General features: G+C 39.6%; 1 protein-coding gene across 1 annotated transcript in view; it reads right to left on the bottom strand.

Moving 5' to 3' along the window:
- Window positions 1-4448: 4448 nt before the first annotated feature.
- Window positions 4449-24814, bottom strand: part of FBXW7 (F-box and WD repeat domain containing 7) — a 214470-nt gene continuing 194104 nt past the window's right edge. Inside the window, 8 exon segments of the mRNA XM_047799306.1 lie at window positions 4449-5676; window positions 6984-7194; window positions 9339-9564; window positions 11810-11991; window positions 13284-13397; window positions 14441-14577; window positions 16656-16779; window positions 22896-23030. Of these exon segments, the coding sequence (XP_047655262.1) occupies window positions 5408-5676; window positions 6984-7194; window positions 9339-9564; window positions 11810-11991; window positions 13284-13397; window positions 14441-14577; window positions 16656-16779; window positions 22896-23030 (1398 nt within the window). The 3' untranslated portion in view covers window positions 4449-5407.

Genomic DNA, 24814 nt, shown 5'->3' with positions numbered 1-24814 from the left:
AGTGCTGGGTGCTTTTCCTCTTTTTGAAGACGCTTTGAAATGACCTTTTGATATGTCTGGTCTCCTCCACCTAGAAAGAGGAGGCAGCAGAGGAACCAAGCTGGCAAGAACCCCCTGGCTTGGGCATCACTAGCACTAATGGAACGGACAATGAGAGCTTGAACAATGCCACCCCATGCTTGTTTGCAATTCAAATCAATGCCAGGCCCTCCCCGCAAAAGGGGAGCTGGGAGCAAACACTTTGGATGGAACTTAAAATCTGTCTCCCAGGCAGCAGACAACACCAAAATAAAAAGTCTGTGCACCAACTTGTGACCGTGTGGTTTCTTAATGCAGGACATCGTGTGAACACACACCCTTCACAGAGGCCGTTGCTCTCTCACTGAAGAGATAGGAAGTCTTCCTTTGGCCACAACACGTTCGCTTCATACGGCTCATTCCTTTTTTTTTTTTTTCTTCATGGATGATGAGCTGAAAGGCTTACCGGAAATGCTATTATGCCTCACTGAGGACAAGAGGCTTATTCCCAAGTTCCAGTACATTCTCGTATATGTATGCTGTGTGTACACACACACACACACACACACACACACACACATGCAACCTGTCTGCATAGCACAGTGAGGCAGGGAACATTAAAACAACCTGCGACAGAAGATTTATTCAAATTCGTTCATTAGCAACACTGAATCACTTCTGTTGTGGGTCGGATCACAAGTGGAGGTCCTCCTAGAACTGCTGTCGGGGGCCCCCAAGGACCATAAGGTCGAATCCTGCTCACTGCTGCATCTGAGGGAGTAGAGGCCGCAATGCTGATGGATCTTACTGGGGGTGGGGGTGACGAATAGAAGGAAAATGAATAAAGCTGTGTTGAGAGAAGGCATCCCAAACAATGGACTGTGAGCCCGCTTGTGCTGTGCACAGCTGCTCGCTTCTGGTTTCTATGAACACAGAGTGTTTGGGCTTATAGGATGGAGCCGGGCAGGCGCCTCCAGGTATCCTCTCCACCTGGGTGTCTGTGTTCCACAACATGCAGAGCAGGCATCGGGAAAAAGAGTGTGGAAAACCAGGCTCGGCCCAGGTCTGTGGAAGCTGCCTTTGATCCTCTTTTACTTCAGGGAAGAGAAAGATACAGGTCTCTGTTGTTATTTGATCACAGCCTCCAATCAATTCAGAGCAGAAAAGAGGCTTTGTAGGGACTAGCTCAAAAGGCACAGGAAAATGGCTTAAAAACAGTTAATATTAATACAATCAACTAAATGTCAGTTACTTCTTGAAATGAAACAAGTAGATTGAAACATTTACTTAGCCATTTGGCCTATAACTTTTGCAAAGTAATAAAATAGTTATGGTCCTTAAATAGCAGTAGGGGAGTTTCCAAGTGTCAAAATTATCAACAATTCCGATTTAAAAAAAAAAAGAGGAAGTAAATTTTCTTTGCTCAGTTCAACAGTATTTATGGAGCACCTGCTCTGGGCTTTTATGGGTTACTCCATGTCCTAATTTTAGTTTCAGTTTCAGGCAGTGTTTGATCTTTGAGAACACGTCCCATCTAAATGTGGGAACTGCCTTTATTCTGGCAAAAAGAGTTGAAAATTCAGTTACATAAGGTGGTGAATTTCCGCATTAAGGAGGCCCCAAGGCAGGGTTCCATTGTGACCTTTCTCACTTCAATGACAATACTTTCATTCCGTTAGGAGCAGATCCACTCTAATAAATTTTATCCATTTATTCATAAATAATATTTAATTAAATCCTAAGTATATACAAAAATCACTGTCAGGTGCTCCAATGTCTGTCTACCTCACAAGGTTTCCCTAAGACTCAACTGAGAAATCTGTGTGGCTCTACTTAAAAAAAGTGAATTGCTATATATAGAGAAATGCTATTTTTATTATAGACCTGAATGAGTCACAGATATAGTCAATTGTTCCCAAATAGAGCAAGTTACCATTATCTGGGTCTATTTTCATTTTAATAGTAGCTACCACTTAATTGAGCTACAAGTGCCATCAGTGCGATACATGCTTTAAACGTTTCATTTCAACCCCACAAGAACTGCAGAAGGTGGGTATTCTCTACAGACCAGAAGAGAAAACACGAGGCCCAGGAATCTGATGATGCAGCTCCCATCACTGAACAAAACCAAGGTCTGGATTTCCCGACGTGGCTCATCGGAAACAAATCTAACTAGTATCCATGAGGATGCAGGTTAGATCCCCGGCCTTGCTCAGTGGGTTAAGGATCCAGCGTTGCCGTGAGCTGTGGGGTAGGTTGCAGATGTGGCTCTGATCTGGCGTTGCCGTGGCTGTGGCGTAGGCCAGTGGCTACAGCTCTGATTTGACTCCTAGCCTGGGAACCTCCATATGCCATGGGCGCAGCCCTAAAAAGACAAAAGACAAAAACAAAAAACAAAAAAAACCCAAAATCAAAACGCCAAAATCCAAGATCTGGATGCTGGCTTGTCTGTGAACACGTGCTAATCTCTAACATGTTATTATGGATGGTGGTCTTCTTCAGTTGTGCTGTAGTTAAGCCACATTCACATCCTGAGAAATCGAGCCGTTTTAAGACCCCCAAGTAGAAGCACACCTTGTTCTTGATCCCTCTGAGTCATCAAGGTGACAGTGGCCACAGCTCTGGCTCCGCCCGCCTCACTAGAGGCGGCACTTGCCAGCACTTAGAGTCGAAGGCAATTTTCGCCTTGTCTTGAATCACGTTGTTTCTCTGTCTTTTCCCTCCATCTGTCACTTCTCTCAGATGTCCCTGGGCTTCTACTGGGCTGTGGATTAAAATGTGAAACAGCCAAAGGAGCTGGAAGGGTCTCTAGGAAGGTGGTTCTCCAAGCTGTGTCCATAACCCTCCTGGTGAACTAATGTGAAGGCAGAGGCTCAGGTCCGGTTCTCGGGTGTGGATGCTACCCTCGGCATGAGGCCCAAAGGATTGCTGCCCTGGGGATTAAGACCACACGCTTGAGGATTGGGGGAAATTTACTCTCCAAGCAGCACCCATTTGTGTTTTCAGGCTTTACCTAGGCTCGGACGGCTGGGAGTACGGTGGGTACACCCGTGGTGAGGACCCTATTTCAGAGGCTACCTAATCTGAAGGACGGAACCACATTTTTTCACTTACTTTTATAAAGTACTAGATTTACTAAATAAAATGGCAACCAAAGAGCCCGAAAATACCTTTAAAAATGACCTTTCTCTCCCCCCCCTAAACCTTATGTTAGTCTGTCAAAATTCTAGGTTTTTTTCTCCTTAAAGGGCATAGGTTAGAATCCCAGTGCTCGGCCAGTTATCCAACACCTGACCCTAGTGAGCCGCAGTCTCATCTTTGAACTGGAAAGAACACTGCCTCCTCTCAGGCATGGGGGGGCAGCTTCAGAGAGAGTAGACAGAAAGTTCCTGGTTAGCACGCCCCATATGTGGTCAAGTTTTAAAAGTGAATTTTTGATGGGAATTCTCTTTGTAACTACCACAAAAGTTTGGTGGCTCTTTGAGGGACCAGATTTTACACTTCAACATCCCAGCAGAGCAGAGGGGTGCATCTTCCTGTACTGTTTGCACCTGCTGCCCAGCATCCTCCGTCTGGATGCAGAAAACAGACCTGGAAGCATCGATTTCTAGGCCACACTCCAGGGGATGCAAGGAAACCAGGGCTTTGCTCTTTCAAATATTGGAGACAAACTCCTGAGTATTTATAATGAAGTGTTACGACCTCCGTGGAAGAAACAGGCATACTAACATGAAAAAACACATTTTATTGCACTTAAGTTATAAGAAAATAAAATTTCTAAGTGAATCAAACCATGGACACAATCCCTTTAAAGGTTGGTTTCCTCCATCATGTCAGGTTGTTACATAACTAAAATTAACCATCTTGAATCTGATTGTTTTAAAATCAGACTATAAATAAAACAAACAAAAAAATAAACAGGAGGAGGAAAAAAAAAAGATCACCTAAGATACAGTGTTAAACCACTTTCACAGTTCAGCTTGAGTTGTGGCTCTTGGAGAATGAGGCAAACCATCTCTTTCATTCATTTCGCTTGTTTGCTTGTGACGCCTTTACTACAAAAACTGGATAGTTTCTGCTTTGTCAGTTACTCAGAGCAATAAAACTGTAACAGTTGTTTTCCCCAATACTGTAAAACACTAAGACTGACCAGCAACTTTATTTTCATTTTGTGTTTTATATCTTTTTTTAAAATATGTTGTCAGTTTCATCTTGTACGTTCATCCATTCACCACAAGCCCTCAAAAAAGAAGTTTCTCCGCAGAACAGGCGGCAACAGCTCTGTTCCAAGGAATGTGTTTTAATTTTTGCCTAGATAAAAGAAAATAAGCTTTGCACACACTCTCGATTCTTTACTTGCAGGCAAACTCCACTCTTTATTTTCTGAAACTCTCCCATGCTCAGCCTCTTAGAGGCACAGATGGTTCAAGTTTCAGTGGCAAAAGTCTTTTTTTTTTTTTTTTCCGTAACCAAACTAGAGCAAATTTGGAATTCAGTCTGGGACTAAAACGTCACAGCAGAAAAAAAAATAAAAAAAAATAATTTGCTTTTTTTTTCTTTCTTTCATGTAGCAGCATAAATAAGTTTGGCCACTAGGAGTACAGTACAGGGTGGGACAACGATCCCGTATTTGAAGACCTACTTCTAGCACCAGCATCAAGAATTAAATCCATCGTGGGACTCACAGAACCCAGGACAACTTGCCACCTTTGAGCAACATAGGCGTTGAAGAGTGTATGTGGAAGCAGTAAGAGATTAACAGAGGCTAATACTGTGATTGATTGACATTGGCAATGGTTGGCAAAAAAAAAAAAAAAAAAAAAGCTTTTCATGATAACTGTACAAAAACAATTCACAGTAATTTTTTTTTTCTTTTTTAGCTTTTCCACTCCAGAAAAATGACTTTTTGTTGCAGATGCTCTCTAGTCAGAAAGTCCGCCGGTACTGTGTGGATGGTATTGCAGCTTCTTTCCAGGTCTCAGTGGTAGAAGAACAGGCTAGCAGAATCTGTAAGGACGTCTCGGCGTGAACGCTGCCCAAAGACCACTGGAGAAGAAAATAAAGAAATAATTGCACCGGGGTGGATTGAGAACGTCTCATTTTGCAAAGCTGCCCTCAGTCCAAAGTGAAGCCTTCTGCGTGACGAGATGACAGCTTCTCTTGTCAGTTGTGGTTTCTCGTCTCTTCCTCTTTTCTTTCCGAGTCTGTCTGTAGGTCTTTTCTCTCTGTTGCCCCGAGCCAACATCCTGCACCACTGAGAACAAGGGATTTTTTTTCTTTTCCTTTTCTTTTTGCTTTTTTTTTCTTTTTTCTTTTTTTTTTGGCAGGGGGAAGGGCAGGGAGTACGTACGTCGCCTAGGCGTTTGGACAATGCCGTCCTTCCTGCGCGTCACTTCATGTCCACATCAAAGTCCAGCACCAGCAGCTTGGTCTCTTCCGTCCCATTTCGACTCCCGACTGCACACACCAGCTTTGTGTTCGAGGCTCTGATCCGCCACACGACTCCCCCGCTCCCCCCACTCTCCAATGTGACTAGGTTGCGAATAAATTCACCCGTTTTCAAGTCCCATAGTTTTACAGTTCCGTCATCTGAGCTGGTAATGACAAAGTTCTTGTTGAACTGTAAACAGGTCACAGCACTCTGATGCTTGTTGGGACCTAGGCAAAACCAAAGGAATGCAATTACTGCTGAGAAATCCTGGCTATGGGTTGGTTACTCTGTCGTGTGCAGAAGCTACACTGGGATACACAAGCAATGAAAGAGGTAAAATGCTGCACATTTAGAAACGGTGTTCTGAGGATATGAGGATCGGCAGGGATGTGAGAGAGTCTGGGAGCTATCTGGAATTGAAACATTAATTTCTGAGGGTTCTGTCTTCCAGGAAGCGTGGTTAGCGACTAGACTGGGCATGCCTCTGGTTTTCTGGCTGCGGGAATGAGCGATGCTCTCGGGGGTGATGTGGGCAGACCAGCTGCAGACACTGAGCCTGAGACCTGTGTTACACCACAGGTAGCCCACCAGTCACAGGCAAAGCCTCAGGGACACTACTCCAAAATTCTGACAAAGAGACACAATCAATGAGCAAAAAAGCTGCAGTACAGTCCACCAGATGGTCCCCTTGACAAAAACCCCACTTTAAGGGCTATGATCAATAAAAAGAAATTAATTGTGATATAAGAAGTTAACCCTGTTGTGCCTCATTTAATATTAGTGGCTTTCCCACGTTTTCTTCTCCAGTTTAGGTGGTTCCTTCCCAACTTATTTAAGCAGATGGTTAAAGGTCTAAGCTGAGGCAAAGCAATTTTCTAACAGATTAGAGATGATTTCTTTTTTTTTTCTTTTTTTCAGTAAGTCAGCTCTTTAAAATTGGACTACAAATTCAAAATAAAATAATGATTCAGGAGTTCCTGTTCTGGCACAGTGGAAACGAATCTGACTAGGAACCATGAGGTTGTGGGTTTGATCCCTGGCCTCGCTCAATGTGTTAAGAATCCGGCGTTGCCGTGAGTGGTGGTATAGACGAGGCTCAGATCCCGAGTTGCTGTGGCTATGGTGTCGGTCACCAGCTCTAGCTCCGATTAGACCCCTGGCCTGGGAACCCATTGCCACGTGTGCGGCCCCAAAAAGCAAAAAATAAAATAAAATAAAATAATGATTCAAAAAATGAAGAGTACGTTGCTTGTGATGTGGCCAAGATCTCATTCCACGTTAAGACTAAGCAGAGTTAATGTACATTCAAGAAGTGACTAAACAATTTTATATTAAAAACACAACTTAAAACACTTTCTCGGGGTAGCCTCGTTGTGCCAAGTCAGAATGGAAATGCTCATAAACTTATCGCAAGGAAGCTTCCATATTGTAGGAGGTTAATTCTTTCTGTGACAGAAGAAGCGCTCCATTTCTCTTCTGACTGACAGGCTCCCCCTTCAGTGAGAACAAGTCAAGGTGGGGAGGCAATATTTACCTTGCAATGTTTGTAAACATTGTCCTGTTTTGATATCCCAGATTTTAACTGTGGAATCTGCATTCCCAGAGACAAGAATATTGTCCTTGAGTTCCATTCCGCTTGTTAATGACTGATGTCCTGTTAAGGTGTGAATGCAATTCCCAGTCTCCACGTCCCAGACTCGGATCGATGTATCAAGAGATCCACTCACCACATGGATGCCATCAAACTGCAACAGACACAGGTTACTAGACCACAAGGGTAGGTACTCTTGAGATTATTTATTGACCTTAATCCTAAAAGGGGAGGGGAGGGGAGGAAGTGTGAGAAACAGCGTATGCCGGGAACAAAATGAGGTACTAGGATAAAGCACAGGCAATCAAGCAAGTCTACCCAGCAAGTTCTTAGAAGCTTCTATCAGAAATGCTCATTTTGGGATTCCTGTTAGGGCTCAGTGGCAATGAACCCAACTAGGATCCATGAGTCCTGGCCTCAATCAGTGGGTTAAGGATCCGGCATTGCCATGAGCTGTAGTTGTAGGTTGCAGATGCGGCTCGGATCTGGCATTGCTGTGGCTGTGGTATAGGCCGGCAGCTATAGCTCCAATTAGAACCCTAACCTGGGAACTTCAATTTGACCCCTAACCTGGGAGCTAACATATGCTGCACTTTCAGCCCTAAAAAGCCAAAAAAAAAAGAAGAAAAAAAAAAAACCAAAAAACCCCCAAAAAACAAACAAACAAACCAGAAATGCCTTTTTTTTTTTTTTTTTTTCAGCCAGTGGCTTCAAACTAGATGCAAAAACAATATTAAAAAAAAAACAAAACACCTAAAATGAACATATATTCCCATCATCTGGCCACACTGCGATGATTGCTCTTCGAGTTTTATTTCCCAATCGGGAGCTGAAGCTACAGATGTGGCTTATGATACAGGGTGTGCTTATCAACAGCCCCTAAGGCAGAAAAGGGCTAGAGATAACTTTCATGATATTTAAAAGTAAGTTCCATTAAAAACTGTATGTCAAATAAAAATTCCATTTATAAGAACCTAACGCCAGATAATAATGTTTAGAATTAGAAGTGGCATTCTGATAACAAAACCAAACTATATATAGTACCTCTTCTCCAGCTTCCCAGCTATACCCCAAGTCGATAAATACCTACCCGTTCCCAGATCTATAATAATGTTGCTACCTCTTTTCTCAATCTAATAGTTTATTTAAATGAGATTATTTTATTCATTACGGGTCTGAGCATATCACAAAACATAAACACAATTGCAGCCTATTCCCTCTCCTCCAAATTCATAAACTTTTCTAAGTTAACAGATATCTTTACTATATGTCAATATTTCGTGACATAGATAGTAATCCAACAGTTAAGACACAAATACCCCAAGAAAAGAACTGTGAGCCTTGGGACTACAGATGAATTTGCTGATCACTAATGGGTGGTAACTGGTAAAGAAACTACATGTAAGGAATAGGTAACACAGCTGACCCTTGCTTGAACAAGTTGAGTTTGAACTGCAAAGGTCCATGCTTACACTCAAATTTCTTCCACTAAATACCTACTACAAGACTACACAATTGGAGGTTAGTTGGATTCTTGGATGCGGACGTGCAGATACCGAGGGCCAGGTGTAAAGTTGCGTAAGGGTATCCGACTGCAGTTGGGGGTAGGTGCGGGTGAGGTCGGCGCCCCTGAGTCCCATGATGTTCAAGGGTCAGCTATATTTTTGAACTGAAAGTGCTGTCTTTTAGGAACTGAAACAAGACCCATTTGCTAAGCTTGCTATTCATCTAGTTATTTATGGCAAAATATGGCAATCTATTCTGGGATATCAGGTTCAAATGAAAACAAAATCAAAAATCAGTTTCATTAAATTTACTTCCTCATGACTACAAACCAGCGGCCCTGTGACGGTAGCACAGCTCTGAGCAGAGAGCTCTGCTTCTGCCCTGAATGGAGTGGCAATTACAAGGTCCATCAACTTCCAGCTATCAAGGCAAAAGGGGCAGCTTTTGGCCAAATTAATCCTCTGCTAAGGAGTTTATTAAAATCCACGTTATTCTCCTGTGAGACTATGTACCCATTAATTAATACAGCAAAATTTAGGGCCCCAAAGGCTCAGGTTCCAAGACAAAATATTTGTGTTTTAGAGGGAAATGAATCATGGAAAAATGGAAACAAATCATTTCAGTCATCTCAAAATGTCTGCTTTTCCTGCCAATGTTAAGGTAAAGGTAAGAGAATAATTCGACTGGGCTTTTTCTGGGCTGTACTGGACCAGCAGCGTGCAGTGGCCATCGAGGTGAGGCAAGCTGCCGCTGCATCACTGGGCACTCAGGAGCGGGAGGTGGGTCTCCTACCTGTAACGAGTAGACCCTGTTGGTGTGCCCCTGCAACGTGTGCAGGCAGGTCTCCGTCTCGGGGTCCCACACTTTCACCATGAAGTCATATGCTCCGCTCACAACCCTCCTGCCGTCATACTGGACACAGCGGACCGCTGCCACGTGACCCATCAAAACGTGTAAACACTGGCCTGTCTCAATATCCCAAACCCTAAGAGTGGCATCGCGAGAACCACTAACAACTCTGCAGGGAGAAACGGAAAAGAAGGCAGTAGCATTTTAATAACACGGGAAAACCGGATATATGAAGTCAGGGGGGATGAAAACTTTTCTCCTTTTTTAAGCAGCAACACTTGCGTTCAAAAGGAACACACGCTAGATAAAACCAACCTTGCTATATAAACCTCTACAGTCTGAGTGACTCTGGTTGGGACAGGCAGTTGGAAAGCCTAGACTCCTGCCTGTTGGGTTCCCCCACTGCTTGAGGGCTGCAGGAGCAGCTTAGGGTCCCGTGGAACAGTGTGAAAATGACTGTACTGTAATTAACAAAGACAAAGAAGAGGAAGACGAAGTCAGAGAAAGTAAAATAAACAGCAGCAGGAGTAGCAGAAGCAGCCAGTTCTGAATACATACAAGCAGATCTTGATGTTAGAAATAAAATGCTGAGGTGGGCAACATGCGTAAAATGTTAATGGGTGGTAGTTGTCTGAAAAATTGACATTTTCTTTATTCTTTCTGCCATGTCCCCAAATTTTAATAATGAACACATACTTCCTTTGCGATCAGGGAAAAATTTCAACAAAACACATTGGAATTTGGCATTTAAAAAGCTAAAGATATGTGCTTTACACCACATACTCTGGTCAAATTAACCAGTCTTCAACATATCCTCAAACAAAGGCTGCTTTTATGCTTATATTTAAAACTAGTCAACAGGCCAGGGAAAGCATTAAGATATACAGATTACAGGAGTTCCCGTCGTGGCGCAGTGGTTAACGAATCCGACTAGGAACCATGAGGTTGCGGGTTCGATCTCTGCCCTTGCTCAGTGGGTTGACGGCGTTGCCGTGAGCTGTGGTGTAGGTTGCAGACACGGCTCGGATCCCGCGTTGCTGTGGCTCTGGCGTAGGCCGGTGGCTACAGCTCAGCTCCGATTAGACCTCTAGCCTGGGAACCTCCATATGCTACGAGAGTGGCCCAAGAAATGGCAAAAAAAAGAAAAAAAAAATATATGTATATATATATATATATATATATACACACACAGATTACAGAAGAAACGTAGGTAGAGGCAACAGAAATCCCTTAAAAATCATCCCAACATTATTAAACTGATACTCTTCTGAGAACCAGGCTGATAGAAATACTCCAGTTACCTTTGGATTATAAAGGCAAGCTGAAAACTCAGGATAATTTACATCATTCCAAACAGGTAAAGAGTTTCCAGGTTTGGAAGAGTAGAAAATGGAAGCACTGAGAGACTGAAGTCAGAAACTACTGGCAACTGAAATGCAAGGTCTCTGGATACCAATCCCCCCAGTTTTAACAGCAGTGTGCACTGTTCAGAGCAGATTCAAATTACATGTGAAAAGGTACTTTTCTTCACATATTACAAATCTAGAGTGAAATCTGCTTAATGTAATGGTTCTTAATAAGGAAGATGCTATGGACAGAATTAACGGTGACGACTGGAGTGGCTTCACTCTAAGGACCCTTCAGAGAGACCTCTTCCGACAAATGGGACAGAAATCACATCTGTTTAACAGGAGTACCATGCATACGAACAGGAGACAGAAGGGACTTGCACAGGGAAGCTTTGCAGGAGGAGATAAAAGCAACAGCGAAGGTGCTGAGAAGAAAAAGGCAAGCGGTCTGGTTCAGCTGAAACTATTTTGGAAACTGGATTGAGGGTTTCTTCGTTAATTCGGTCAGCAGTGATACGATGGTAATTAGAGGAGGTTCTGTGTAAGAGTCTGAACGCTATGTCCATAGTTTGGGTGATAGGTAAGGAGAATAAGTTAATCCCACAGGCCTCGGTTTCTGCCTGAGACGACCCGGTTTATGACCGAGTTGGGGCAGGGCAGGTGGGTAAGTAAAGACTCAGAGGCTTGAAGCCTGAATAACTGAATTTGTCCTACTCCCAGAAATATACCCTCTGTCCAATTTTTTTTTTTTTGATGATGATGCATCATCCAAGATTTAGAAAAATTAAGTAAGGTACTAGTCAAGATTAGAGAATAGAGAGGTTCAAGGGGGAGGCCAAGAACACTGTTAAATGAGGAAGGAAGCATAAAGCAACTGCCCGATTTTAAGGCAAGACACCATGGCTTTCCTGGCAGAGAACATCTGAAGTTGACTAATTAACATCTAATTTAAGAGCACGTTATCACTGTCTATTAGACACAGTAATACGACGGAACGCTACACAAAAGGCTCCAGGTTCACAAGTAACAGAGGAAAACTTCCCAACCGGCAGGGTGTTCCCTCACCTCTTTTCATGGAGGTGCATACAACGCACAGTGGAAGTATGTCCATACAAGGTGTGTATGCATTCTCCCGTCTCCGCGTTCCACACTTTGAGAGTCCGGTCTGTCGATCCACTAATGATGATATTGTCTCTCATCTGTGATGACCACACTCCACCTGTGTGTCCCACTAATGTCCTCAGACACTGGAAAAACACTTAAGGTGATTACTTTTGGGTAGAAAGAAAACCAGTTTAAATAACATTTCAGCAGGTCGTTAAAATCTGGAGTAAAGTCACTAACTCAGTTGGAATGTTTGGCGTATTAGAAAGTAATGTTTCACATCAATATAAGAGGATCCCATCACTATTTATTGCTTTGTTTATTCACCAGCATTGCAGATTACACACGCGCGCGCGCACACACACACACACACATACATACACACACACACAACTGAGGATCAAGTATGTTGAAAGGAAACCTTTCTTGCTAAAGTACGACAGCTCCAGCCTGGCCTCTTGGATAAAATAATACTAAAATTGCAGCTTGGTTTCTTCCATGGGAATGGATTCAATGAAAGAACGCCAACAGTGTTGGGTGTGGCTACATACCACATTTCATCTGAATCTGCCCCAAGGCAGTAGTTAGGAACCAGGCAAGGTACTTCTAGACAAGTAAAGACAGACATTAAAACCCTGAAATAAATCCAAAACTAATATTACACTATGGAAATATGAAGCTGTTTTAAAAGTTTTTAACATCTGACTTGGAATAACTATTCTTCTAAATAGAAGATTCTTGCCCCCAAATAAGCATGCTATGCAACACTGAAATGACAGATTCCACCTCCCACACACTCTTTCTTCTATTACTTTTTAGGTAGTCAATTACTTAATTCAAGAAAATATTTTCCATTGGACAGAAAAATAAATATTCAGTAGAGAGGCATTAGAGTATAATATTGTATGCAATGAAACTGATTGCCTGGGCTGCTTTTTTTTTTTCCATCAAATTCCTATTTAACTAACTAGGCTGCTTAACTTCCATGTTACAGGATCTGAGGTAAGTCAAAATTAGCATGATTTATTTAACTTCTAAACTATAGGTAGGCTATTAAAGCAGTTTACAAGAAAAAAATTCCTCAATCATATTTTTGAAAAAGATTAAAAAGGAAGGAGATATAACTCAGATGGTTAATAAAAGCAGGAAACATTAAGCCAAAAAAAAAAAAAAAAGCACATCTATAAAATCTTAAATAGCCAAGTCACAAAGATAGACAAACTATTTAGATGAAGAAGAAACTAATGACATCCCTATCATGAGAAACATCATTTTCATGCCAAGGAAAAAGCTAAATTAGAAGCTCTGATATCTCCTATCAAAATAAGCTAGAGTCAAAAATGAAATGAATCCTTGTCTTCCTTCCAGTGGCTGATCCTTGCAAAGATGTACACAAAATGGTGACTTTACAAAGGGTAGAAAGAAGTCAACTTACTTTGCCTGTGACTGCCGACCAGACTTTTAAAGTGTTGTCATCAGAGCCACTAACGATTCGGTTCCCACAAAACTGTAAGCATGTGATCACGTGATCATCATGCCCTTTCAGCACCTACAACACAGATGCGCCTATCAGGAACACGTTACTCGATCAGAGTTCTTAAAATACTGGTGAAAAGAAAAATGAGGCCACCAATAGCAGCAGTAATATGTAGTCTTTCTAGAACTAAAATTTATAAAAAAAAATATAAAGCATCCTTCCTGGCAGAGGAATTAAGTATTAAGCATTTTACTGTTTCCATATTCTATTATTTATACTTGAGGCATCAACTACTAAAATTTCATTCAGTCAAGACCTCATAAAGGTGGTTCAAACACAAATGTATTTTATAATCACCTATTGTTCAAACCAAAAGAATGTAACTTGTCAAACACCAAAGTACCTACTAACTAGAAAGATAGTAATTATCAACTTTTTTCAACTTTAACCAAAAATATGTATACATACTATTAGGAAATGTCTCCCCAAATTTCCTTTTTCCAGTTGAAAAAATAGAGCTAAGTGTTTCAAGGATTTTTGCCATTCTATTTTTTTCCCCCTTTCAGTCATGCTCGAGGCAGAAGTTCCCAGGGACGACACTCGAGCCACAGCAGGGACAACACCAGATCCTTAACCCGCTGCACCACCAGAGAACTCCCCTGCCATTCTTTACATACTTGAAATGGTATAAGGCAGAAAATCAGCATTATGCTTAAATGTATAAAATTAAAACACACAAAAGTCACCTCCTCAAACATGGGTATTACTCAAAAAAAAATCATGCCTGGATTATGTGGTCAGAGAGGGAGCAAATTCTTAGGTAGTACGTATATAACAAAATTCAACAGGATATTTGGAAATTTTCATTTACATGTAATAGAGAGAACATGCAAATTAACTCATCTTTTATTCAAGTATAATCATTTGTCAGACTAGAGAAATTAGCAAAGAGGAATACTGTCAGTTACATTTTCAGTTATTTTAAAATATATTGTTTTCTTTCCACAGGAGATGAGATGTCATGTTATACTGCTTGCCAAGAAATGGAAGAGTAAGTACACTGAGTACTAATACTGATTAATGGTTTCTGTTACATCGTGTGAGAGTTCAGTTACCTTAGGAGATTTGAGTTCTCCTCGCCTCCAGTTAGTATCAATTCTGTGCTGTCTGATGTAGGCACTTTTCCATGGACTGTGTATGAAACCTGGTTTTATTACTTTTCTTCTCTTGATATGCAGTGGTTCGTCAATACCTAAAATTTAAAAATCGTCAGTGTATTAATGCCTTCACCAAAAATACAAATTACAATTTTATAATGTAGCTCATTTTCCCCTACGCTCAAAACCCCTGAAATGCAGAACACTGTCTAATTTCTAACGCTGGCATTACAAAACAATGAAGTTTGCATTCCGTATGGCATGCTTCATACCGACTGCTTCATTTCTCTCTCAAAATAATTCTATGAAATGTTGGGGAGGATGTGCAGAAATTGGAACCCTTGTGCAATGCTTGTGGGAATATAAAATGATGCAGCTGCTATGGAAAAGAGTATGGCGGTTCTTCAAAAATAAATTAAGCCTAAAATCACCCCATATGATCCAGCAATTCCACTTTTGGACAAACACCCAAAAGAACTGAAACCAGGGATCTGCAGAGGCTTTTGTATACCCATGTTCACGGCAGCATTCTTTACAACAGCCAAGTGTCTGTCGATGGATAAATGGAGAAAAAGATGTGGTTGATATATACAATGGAATGTTATTTAGCCTTAAAGAAAGGGGAGATACTCCGACACATCTGAATGAACCATGAAGACATCACGCTAAGTGACATAAGACAGTCACAAAAAGACGAACACTGCATGATTCCACTAATATGCGGTACCTAGAGGAGTCAAGTCACAGGCAGAAAACAAAACGGTGGTTGCCAGGGCTGGCTGGAGTGGCGTATGGAGAGGGATAGGGAGTCACCGTTACATGGGCAGCATCTCAGCTGGGGAAGACGAAAAGTTCTGGAGATGGATGGTGGTGATGGAAGCATGACAAGAGGAATGTACTTTATGCTACTGAATGGTACACTTAAAAATGGTTCAAGAGATACATTCTGTTTTATGTATAAATTATCACCATTTTAAAGAGTCATTAAAATAATGATTCTATGAGATGGTTAATCCCACTTTATATATACTTGAGAAGATGTCACTGATTGGTCGAAGCCACAGACAGGGCAGAGGCAGGATCAGAAAACAAGTATCCTCACCTCTAGGCTTTACTAACCACCGGTGCTTGCCACTCAACTGCAACCTCCGTGAAGGAGAAGGTAACCCATAGCCTCTCTGTCTTATGGTCTATGGTTCTTTCTTAAAAATTTGGCTTGCCAAAAACAAATAATATTTTTCCGGAATTTTTTCAAAAATATTTTTCTAGATGCCTGCTGGAAAAAAAAAAAAAAAAAGACCTTTCTTAAATTAATATGGATGATATCGATGCCTTTACTAAGAAAGGGGATTTTGGAGTTCCCGTCGTGGTGCAGAGGAGACAAATCCAACTAGGAACCATGAGGTTGCAGGTTTGATCCCTGGCCTTGCTCAGTGGGTTAAGGATCCAGCCTTGCTGTAAGCTGTGGCATAGGTTGCAGACACGGCTTGGATCTGGTGTTGCAGTTGCTGTGGCTGTGGTGTAGGCCGGTGGCTACCGCTCACTTTAGACCCCTAGCCTGAGAACCTCCATATGCTGTGTGCTGTGGGTGTGGCCCTAAAAAGAAAAAAAGGCAAAAGCCAAAAACAAAAACCAGAAAGAATATTTCCACCCCCCACCCCCCCGCCAGGCTCTGAACACAAGCTCCATGGTGGGAAGAAAATGGGAGTTTATCATTATATCCCCAGGATATAAGAATATATAGCATATAAGAGGGGTTCAATAAGTACTTGTGGAAGGCATGAATAGAATACAGATACCTGTGTATATAATTGCTAATTTAACTTTGGGATTCTCTTTAAGTCATCCTCATCTTGACTTTCTCATAGTTTAGTTCTACTGGAGACTGGGAAGCAGGTCTGATATATTTACTAACAGTTACAGTGCTCATCAAAGGGGTTAGAAGCAAGATCTGGCTCATGTGAATGTGTGGAATAACCTGTGGATGTTACAGAAGCAGGTCAATATAAATGAAGACGCAATCTTGATTCTTTGACAGGCTGCCAAAGTTCTCTTTTAACTTACCTACCACTTTAGTCTATGGGCACATAAAACATTATTTTTTTTGTTTGTTTTCAGAATCACTTGCTCTTTTGAACTACAAACATTTCCTCTATGTGATTTTGAATCTTACCCTCTTCTTTGCATTTTTCTCTCCAGAGAAGGTTGTCTTCAGCCAGAATCCTCCAGTAGCGACACGTCTGAGCAGCCTGTAGCAGGTCTTTGGGTTCCAGGAATGAAAGCACATAAAGTGCCAGCTGTGGAAAGAAAAAGTGCTGCATACCTTGTATCTCTGTGGAGTTCCCTGGTGGCTCAGTGGGTTAAGGGATGCGGCCTTGTCACTGCTGTGGCTTGGGTTTGATCCCTGGCCTGAGAACTTCCACATGCCATGGCTATGGCCAAAAAATCCCCCAACAAAACTTGCATCTTTTTTTAATTATGAAAAATAAGTTAGTCATTCTCTAAGGATGAAGTACTTATAGATAAATGTAATATACCTCAACATTCTAATTTCTAAAATTATAAAAAGTAATATATGCCAGATTTAAGAACAAAGTGTTGGTTTTTATAAACTTCACTAACTCCTCACCTCTTTAAGGATACTTTTTTTTTTTTTGGTCTTTTTGCCATTTCTTGGGCCGCTCCCGCAGCATATGGAGATTCCCAAGCTAGGGGTCAAATTGGAGTTACAGCTGCCAGCCTACCCCAGACTATGCCAGAGCCACAGCAACTCGGGATTCGAGCCACGTCTGCAACCTACACCACAGCTCACGGCAACACCAGATCCTTAACCCACTGAGCAAGGCCAAGGATCAAACCCGCAACCTCATGGTTCCTAGTTGGATTCGTTAACCACTGTGCCATGATGGGAACTCCAAGGAATACTTATTAAACCTCTCTGCCTCTTCTCTTGCCTTTGCTCTGTGAGCCTCAACTCAAGAATTCTATTTATTTATATATAAGTACTTTATTACTATTTACCTTATTGGTTGTTTAAAATTTGTCTTTTCCTGTCCTCACTACAATATTTCATTTAAGTTGAGAAATGAGATTTCTTCCAGCAATCCCACTCCTGAGCATCTATCCAGAGAAAACCATGACTCACAAAGACACATGTAGTCTGATATTCATTGCAGCACTATTTGCAATAGCCAAAACATGGAAACAACCTACATGTCCATCAACAGAGGAGTGGATCCAGAAGAGGTGGTACATATATACACAATGGAATATTACTCAGCTATTAAAAGGAACAAAATACCAGCATTTTTAGCAACATGGATGGACCAAGAAATTATCATGCTAAGTGAAGTCAGCCATACAATGAGACGCCAACATCAAATGCTATCACTGACATGTGGAATCTGAAAAAAGGACAGACTGAACTTCTTTGCAGAACAGATGCTGACTCACAGACATTGAAAAACTTAGGGTCTCCGGAGGAGACAGTTTGGGGGGTGGGGGGATGTGCTTGGGTTGTGGGATGGAAATCCTCGGAAATTGGATTGTGATGATCACTGTACAACTATAGGTGTGATAAATTCATTGAGGAATAAATAAAAAAATAAAGAAATGAGATTTCTATCTATTCTATTACAAAGCATGATTTCAGATTGCTTTGGATAGTTATATATAATTAACAGTTCTTTATCATATCGAAGTACTTATTATATCACAATGATGAACCTTCCAAACATTTACATCCTGTCATTTACACTGTAAATGACAAAAGGGAACACTTAAGAAACTGCTCTATAGATATATAAAAGTAAGTGGGTTCAAATCCCTTTATACTGCTTACAGGGATTTTTCTCCATGGACCAGACAGAATTGTCTATTAGAGTTAGTGCTTTGGTATATCACTGATTTAAAAATTTTATTTCTAATACTTGCAAACCATCAATTTTTTTCCCAGTGTGTACAGTCAATTCAAATAAGTAAAAGGAACGAGAAGTAAAAGGGGAATGACAGCTTCTGACTATGCTCGTTCAATTAGCATCACAAATTACATAAAACTGTAAATTATGATATTAGGACAGAATGATCTAAACAGAGCTATAAAGTGAAAACAAACTATCATTTAAAGGTCCTAGGGTCATATAGGGAATAAAAACATAATCTGAATTATGTTTTGATGCTAAATAGGAATTCCATAATGTAAATTGTTTTCCCAATGACTTTGTATGTACAGAGTTCATCATTAATCACTTATTGAGTACATTCCATACAGAAAGTACTCCCACCAGTCAGTATTCATTTTAATACTACTTTAATACTGCTTAACAAATGACAGCGAAAAACTTTTTGTGGAATAATTATTTTTGGTCTACCAGAAAAAAAAATTCAGTATCATACATAGAATCTGAGTCATTTAAAATATGAAGGCATAACTATATTCCATAATTTATATATCTGTGTATTCATACCTACATCCACATACACAAATATACACACACATACATAAGTCAACAATGTATTTTTTCTTGAGGGGGGGTCTTTTTGCCTTTTCTAGGGCCGCACCCTCGGCATATGGAGGTTCCCAGGCTAGGGGTCTAATCGGAGCTGTAGCCACCGGCCTACGCCAGAGCCACAGCAACACAGGATCCGAGCCGTGTCTGCAACCTACACCACAGCTCAGGGCAAAGCTGGATCCTTAACCCACTGAGCAAGGCCAGGGATCGAACCTGCAACCTCATGGTTCCTAGTTGGATTCGTTAATCACTGAGCCACAACGGGAACTCCAACAATGTATTTTTTTAATGGATACTCCATAAGCCACTTAATTTTGAAATAATCAATCAAAGCCTGGGCAAGTTTGCTTAGTGTTGGTATAATAGTAAAGTATTAACATCATACTATTAATCGTCTATGTGAAACTGCTATATTTTTTGGCCGTGCCCATGGCATGCAGACATTCTCGGGCCAGGGTTCAAACCCAAGCCATGGCAGTGACCCAAAGCATAGCAGTGACAAAACCAGATCCTTAACTGATAGGCCACCAGGGAACTCTAAAATTGATGTCTAACACAGAAATCATCAGACAGAAAGTCATCTTTGTGGAAAAGAGATGCTAGTTAATGCTTAAGATATTTAGAATGGCCATATGAAAAAGTCCATTCTTTGCTTAACTATTCAGCTGAAGTAGAAATCAGGGAATTTATTGATACTTTCAATGGATCCTAAATGCTAAGAGATAAACCCAAAGTGACTTAGATTTCAAAGGCTTATTCCCAAATCACAGGTAACATTTCCCTCATTATTGGCTATTAAAAGATCATCTAGTCCAGTGTCTTCATGCATTAAACAGAAACGTAAAGAAACATGCAGGTGCCAAAGGAAGTTGAAGTGCTAACTCTGTAGGTAACTGGCGCCCATTCCCTTAAAACAGCAAAGGCCCTAACTCAACCATGAACTTCAACTTATTAACTGTTCCACCAAAACCTCTTGGTATTACAGAAAATGCCACACAGCAAAATCGAAAAATACGAATAAGAAAATCAGAACCAGGAAAAGTATAAGTCAGAGAAGGTTTAAACTAGAGAAAAAGTAGAGCACAAATATGCAAGCAACTTATCTTACATGATTTTGTAATTAGAGGACCAGGCAAAAAGCAAACAGCAATTAGTTACACAATTCTTGGTGTGTGTCATGGGGAAGTATACCAGCTCCCCAAAGGAAACAAGGTTTCTGTGACAGAGGGTTCCTTATAAGAGATGGAGAGTGGGCATCATCACAAACTAGGCTCTACAACACCACAGCAGGGGGCTACAGGTTTCTTGTAGCCAAGTCAGGTGGTTTAGCTAATGCAGTTTCCATTCATTCATCTTAATGGCAAAATCTATATTACTAATTCTTCCTAAGAACTACTTCCATAAGACCAAAGCTCTTAACTTGACAATTTATTTCAGACTATTACCTTTTCCTTTTGCTCAAACTTTCAAGGAGTTGCTGCTATTTTTTGTTTTGCTCTATTACTTTTATAAAAACCACCATATTATTTTTAAAAGTAGCTAATACTTTCTCAGAATTGTTATAGTTCAGTGGATTGAACTAGTGAATGACAACAACAAAAAAAACTGATGAGAAAAGGAGTTTTGTTTTTTTTTTCAGATACCATTCCGAATGTCCTAAGAACATTATAGATAGTCCCAATGATAATTTCACATTGGATACTAATAAGATGGTTTCATCATAGTTAATGAAACTAAGCATAACTCCAGGAAAAAGCAAAGTGAATAAAATTTCTTTTCCTGAAATGTTGCTTCTTTGGAGTGATTTTTAAATGACATTGTCCTAAATTTTTTTTTTTTTTTTTTATTCTTGCTGGCTCTTCTAAAACCAAACCCTTTGAATAGATTTGGCTTATGGAAGTGTCATAAGCTCTCTCTGCTTCCAGAAGGATGTTAATAATAGGAAGCACTTTTATAAGTATTTGACTGAAAGTGAATTTATTCACCTTTGATATACTCTTCGTAGTTTCGCTTCATATCTTCCTTATTTTAGAGGATTGTACTTTTGTTAAAACATAGATTTTTTTCTTAGTGTAGTTTGTCCTCTTATCTCTAAGGATTGTAAGGTTTTTGTTTTGGCTTGGTTTTGCTTTGTTTAGATTTCTATTGCAGCTTCTTAACACACACACACACAAAAATATGATTTAAAAGCATAAGAATTTGAATCTATTTTTAAGAATCTAAGAATTAAGCACAAATTATCAATAACCAGAGTAAATGCAGGAAAGATGTTCTTGGATTAAGTATTCCTTTAAAGATTGCTTGAAGGAAAAGAAGTGTTACTAGATAGGAGAATAAGTTACTCTGGCTTAGCATGTCAGCTATGTTTCCACCTTTCTTCAATTGAGAGAAAAAAAATTCTATTTTGAAAAATGCTTTATTTTATATGTGGAGAAATAATGGTATAGATTTAAGTCCTTAAGGAAATGAACATCTTGTTGGAGACTAAGTGATATCATTATTTAAAACATTATACCTTCGAGTCAGGAAATGGACTTATAACTTCCTTATAATTCCTTTGAACAGATCTCAAAGTTCTTTACCAACATTTACTTATTAATCTCAGAAACCTTGACAAAAATCTCACATGGGAGACTTGTGATCAATAGCATTCCCCTTATTTTGTAAGTAAACACCAAGAAAAGCATCGTGACATAGTAGATGATCTAGAACAAAGCCTAAATTATTAACATAGGATCAGTCCACATTTCATATATTCATCTTTATACGAATCATTTATATGAACATAAATGGTATATTAGGTCTTCTTAGCTGACCTATAATAAGTGGTACATACATAATTCGTGAAAATATAAATCATGGTAACACTGATTATTTAATGTTACATAATTTGCTGACAAAAATGAAAGCCTGTAACATCAATTAAAGAACATCTAAACTGGAGTTCCCATCATGGCTCAGCAGTAATGAACCTGACTAGTATCCATGAGAACGCAGGTTCAATCCCTGGCCTCGCTCAGTGGGTTAAATGATCCAGCGTTGCCATGAGCTGTGGTGTAGGTCACAGACGCAGCTCAGATCCTGAGTTGCTATGGCCGTGGTATAGGCTGGCAGTTGTAGCTCCGATTCAACCCCTAGCCTGGGAACCTCCATATGCTGTGGGTGCGGCCCTAAAAAGACCAAAAAAAAGAACGTCTAAACTATGTCTGAATTATACAGTCAAGAATGTTCATATGCTCATAATCAATTTATGATTAAAAAATCAAAAATTCTTTATTCCAAATGAAGATATTAAAAATGGGCATTAATAATTCTAAAAGAATGGGAAATATCTGATTACATGCGTGTGTGTTATGGGGAGGGAAGGGAGGTAATTAACAGAAAAAGATAATACATGTGGAATTCTACATACTTCAAAATAATTACATAATTTAAGTAACAGAGAACTACAACCCCTAGAATCATAAAACAATTAGTTTTAAAGGAACTTAGAAAAACAAACAACAGAGTAAGGCACAAAGATTGCTATTTTAATAAGGCTAGAATTTTTAAAAATCTACTATTATACTGAACATACCAAGATGACTAAAGTTAGACTTCAAATAACCCGAGAAAAAATTCTGGTAAAGAAACAATCAAATAAATATGAAACTCAGTAACTTAGTCTCACATATGAGTTATTACAGCGGGGGAAAGAAGACACTTAGTATGTAAGTATATTTTAATCAGAAAATTATATTAAGTCATGGCAGCTTATCATTTACAGCCCCCTTTCGGACTAATTAAGAGTGTTAAAGTGATAATACCGAATACCGTGATTAGCACGATGATGTCTAAAGGTGGTGGCTACTGATTTATATTTTCCAGTAGCACCAACAAGGAAGATAACTGATAATCCTTACCTCTTTAGGGAGCAAGGAAATGAAGTCCCGTTGAAACTGGGGTGCTATCACTTGCATCATATGTTTCACTTGGGTTGGTTCACAACTATCGATAAGTTCATCTAAAGCAAGCAATTTCTCTGGTCCACTCCAGCTCTATCAAAGAGGAATTATATGTTTTTATTATTTCAATAAGCATCTCAAATTATATACTCATAGAGGAAAATCCATATCAACACACAACATAAAAAGTGGCTGTTCATAGTGGCATTTTCTCCAGAAGGCAATGAAGTGATAATCATTTAGTTTCATCAAGTTGCTGGCTATCTTCATTTTGTAAAAAACTTTAAAAAAAATCATGGTTTTGACAGAAAAATATTTTTGTGTTGAATTTATTATAATTGTTATTTGTTACTTATTACAATTGTTATATGTTCAAAGAGGACCAAGATACTGGCTGAGAAACCACAATTTTATTCAGAAACATCAGTTTGGGCTACTGAGTAAATAGAGAATTTCGACAGGTGATTTTCCTTTCTCTATCTTCTTCCCAGTGGGCACCATAAAACTAGATGGTTTTAGGAAGGCACTCAATTGAGAGGACCATGGCAGCATCATTTACAGAAAAAAATAATAACTGGATAGACCGCACATCTGACAAATTAAAAGGGCTTTTATGTGAAAATTATTTCAGATAAAAAATAGCAAACAACAGAAAATGGTAGCTGACTTAATAGTAAAATTAAAATATGAACAAAGGCTAAAATAACAGAGGGTAAGAAATAAAGTATACATTATGGAAAACCAAAAACTCATAATTATACCTGGAAAACATGAGCTCCTTTAAACTATACTAAGGGGATTGTTTGAATTTTTTTTTCCCAATAAGGAACACTGGACAGAAATGCCATGATTCTTAAAAGGAAAAAGCAAAAAGCCACATGAATCATTTAAAATGTTAAGTAGGACTTTCCCCCACAATAATCAAGTAAAACATAAGTAATCTTGAAACACTTAAGTCAAAAAACATCCTTAAGCAGACTGATGGAGTACTTCTGTGAATCATTCAGTCCGTTTTGGAAGTGGGAGAAGAGAGAACAAAGCTGAGGTTTAGAGCTAGAAAGATCTGGATTTTTGACATTCCATTTCTTGCTCCAACTAGGAACTTGGAATTTTGTTAACATGTGAAATAGATAGTAATTGAAAACTGAGATATACTGAGGATACTGAAAGCCTTATTTAGAATACTTTTTAGAGTATTTCTTAAAATATACACCCCTTCAGAATCTACAAGGAACCTCATCTCTTTTTTCCTATCATAAAGTATAGACTTCAGTAATATTACCTAACATTTCCGGAGTACTTTCATAGTCACAAACTGTATAATAATGTCACAAACATTATCTCACTTAATCATCATAAAAACCCTGGCAAATATCTCATTTTACCACCAAATATGAGGAGACAGAGGCTCTAATAAGCTGTGACCTTTCTTTTCACTTTGACATGTACACATACCCAGAGCATCCTTGAGTACCCGCCGTGCATCCTTTTGGGTTACAGTGAGGATTTATATATAGAAATGAAAAATGTTCATATATGTGTATATGCACACACATAACCAATTAAAAGCAGTTAATTTAAAGTTTATTTCACTCTGCTTCCTTCACCAAATTCTGGTTCAGAATGTACACTGATCAATCCCCACTCGTGTCTGACTTGGTAACAATACTATAAACTCTGATTATTGATTTACATTCCTCATAGGATTTGAGATAGGTTTTTATAATATGCTGTTCCTCTTCATGGACATTTAAGGATTCATGGACACTGGTAATAAGGACATGACCATTTTGGGTGATGGAAAACTATGCTGACTTGATTAAAATGCAGCTTTAATTCAGCCACTTGATAGAATAATTTTAATGCAAACTTCTTAA

Source organism: Phacochoerus africanus, chromosome 10 (genome assembly GCF_016906955.1).
Source record: "Phacochoerus africanus isolate WHEZ1 chromosome 10, ROS_Pafr_v1, whole genome shotgun sequence".
Classification (NCBI taxonomy): Eukaryota; Metazoa; Chordata; class Mammalia; order Artiodactyla; family Suidae; genus Phacochoerus; species Phacochoerus africanus.
Note: the sequence above shows the minus strand (reverse complement) of the source record. Positions and strands in the feature narration are given on the sequence as shown.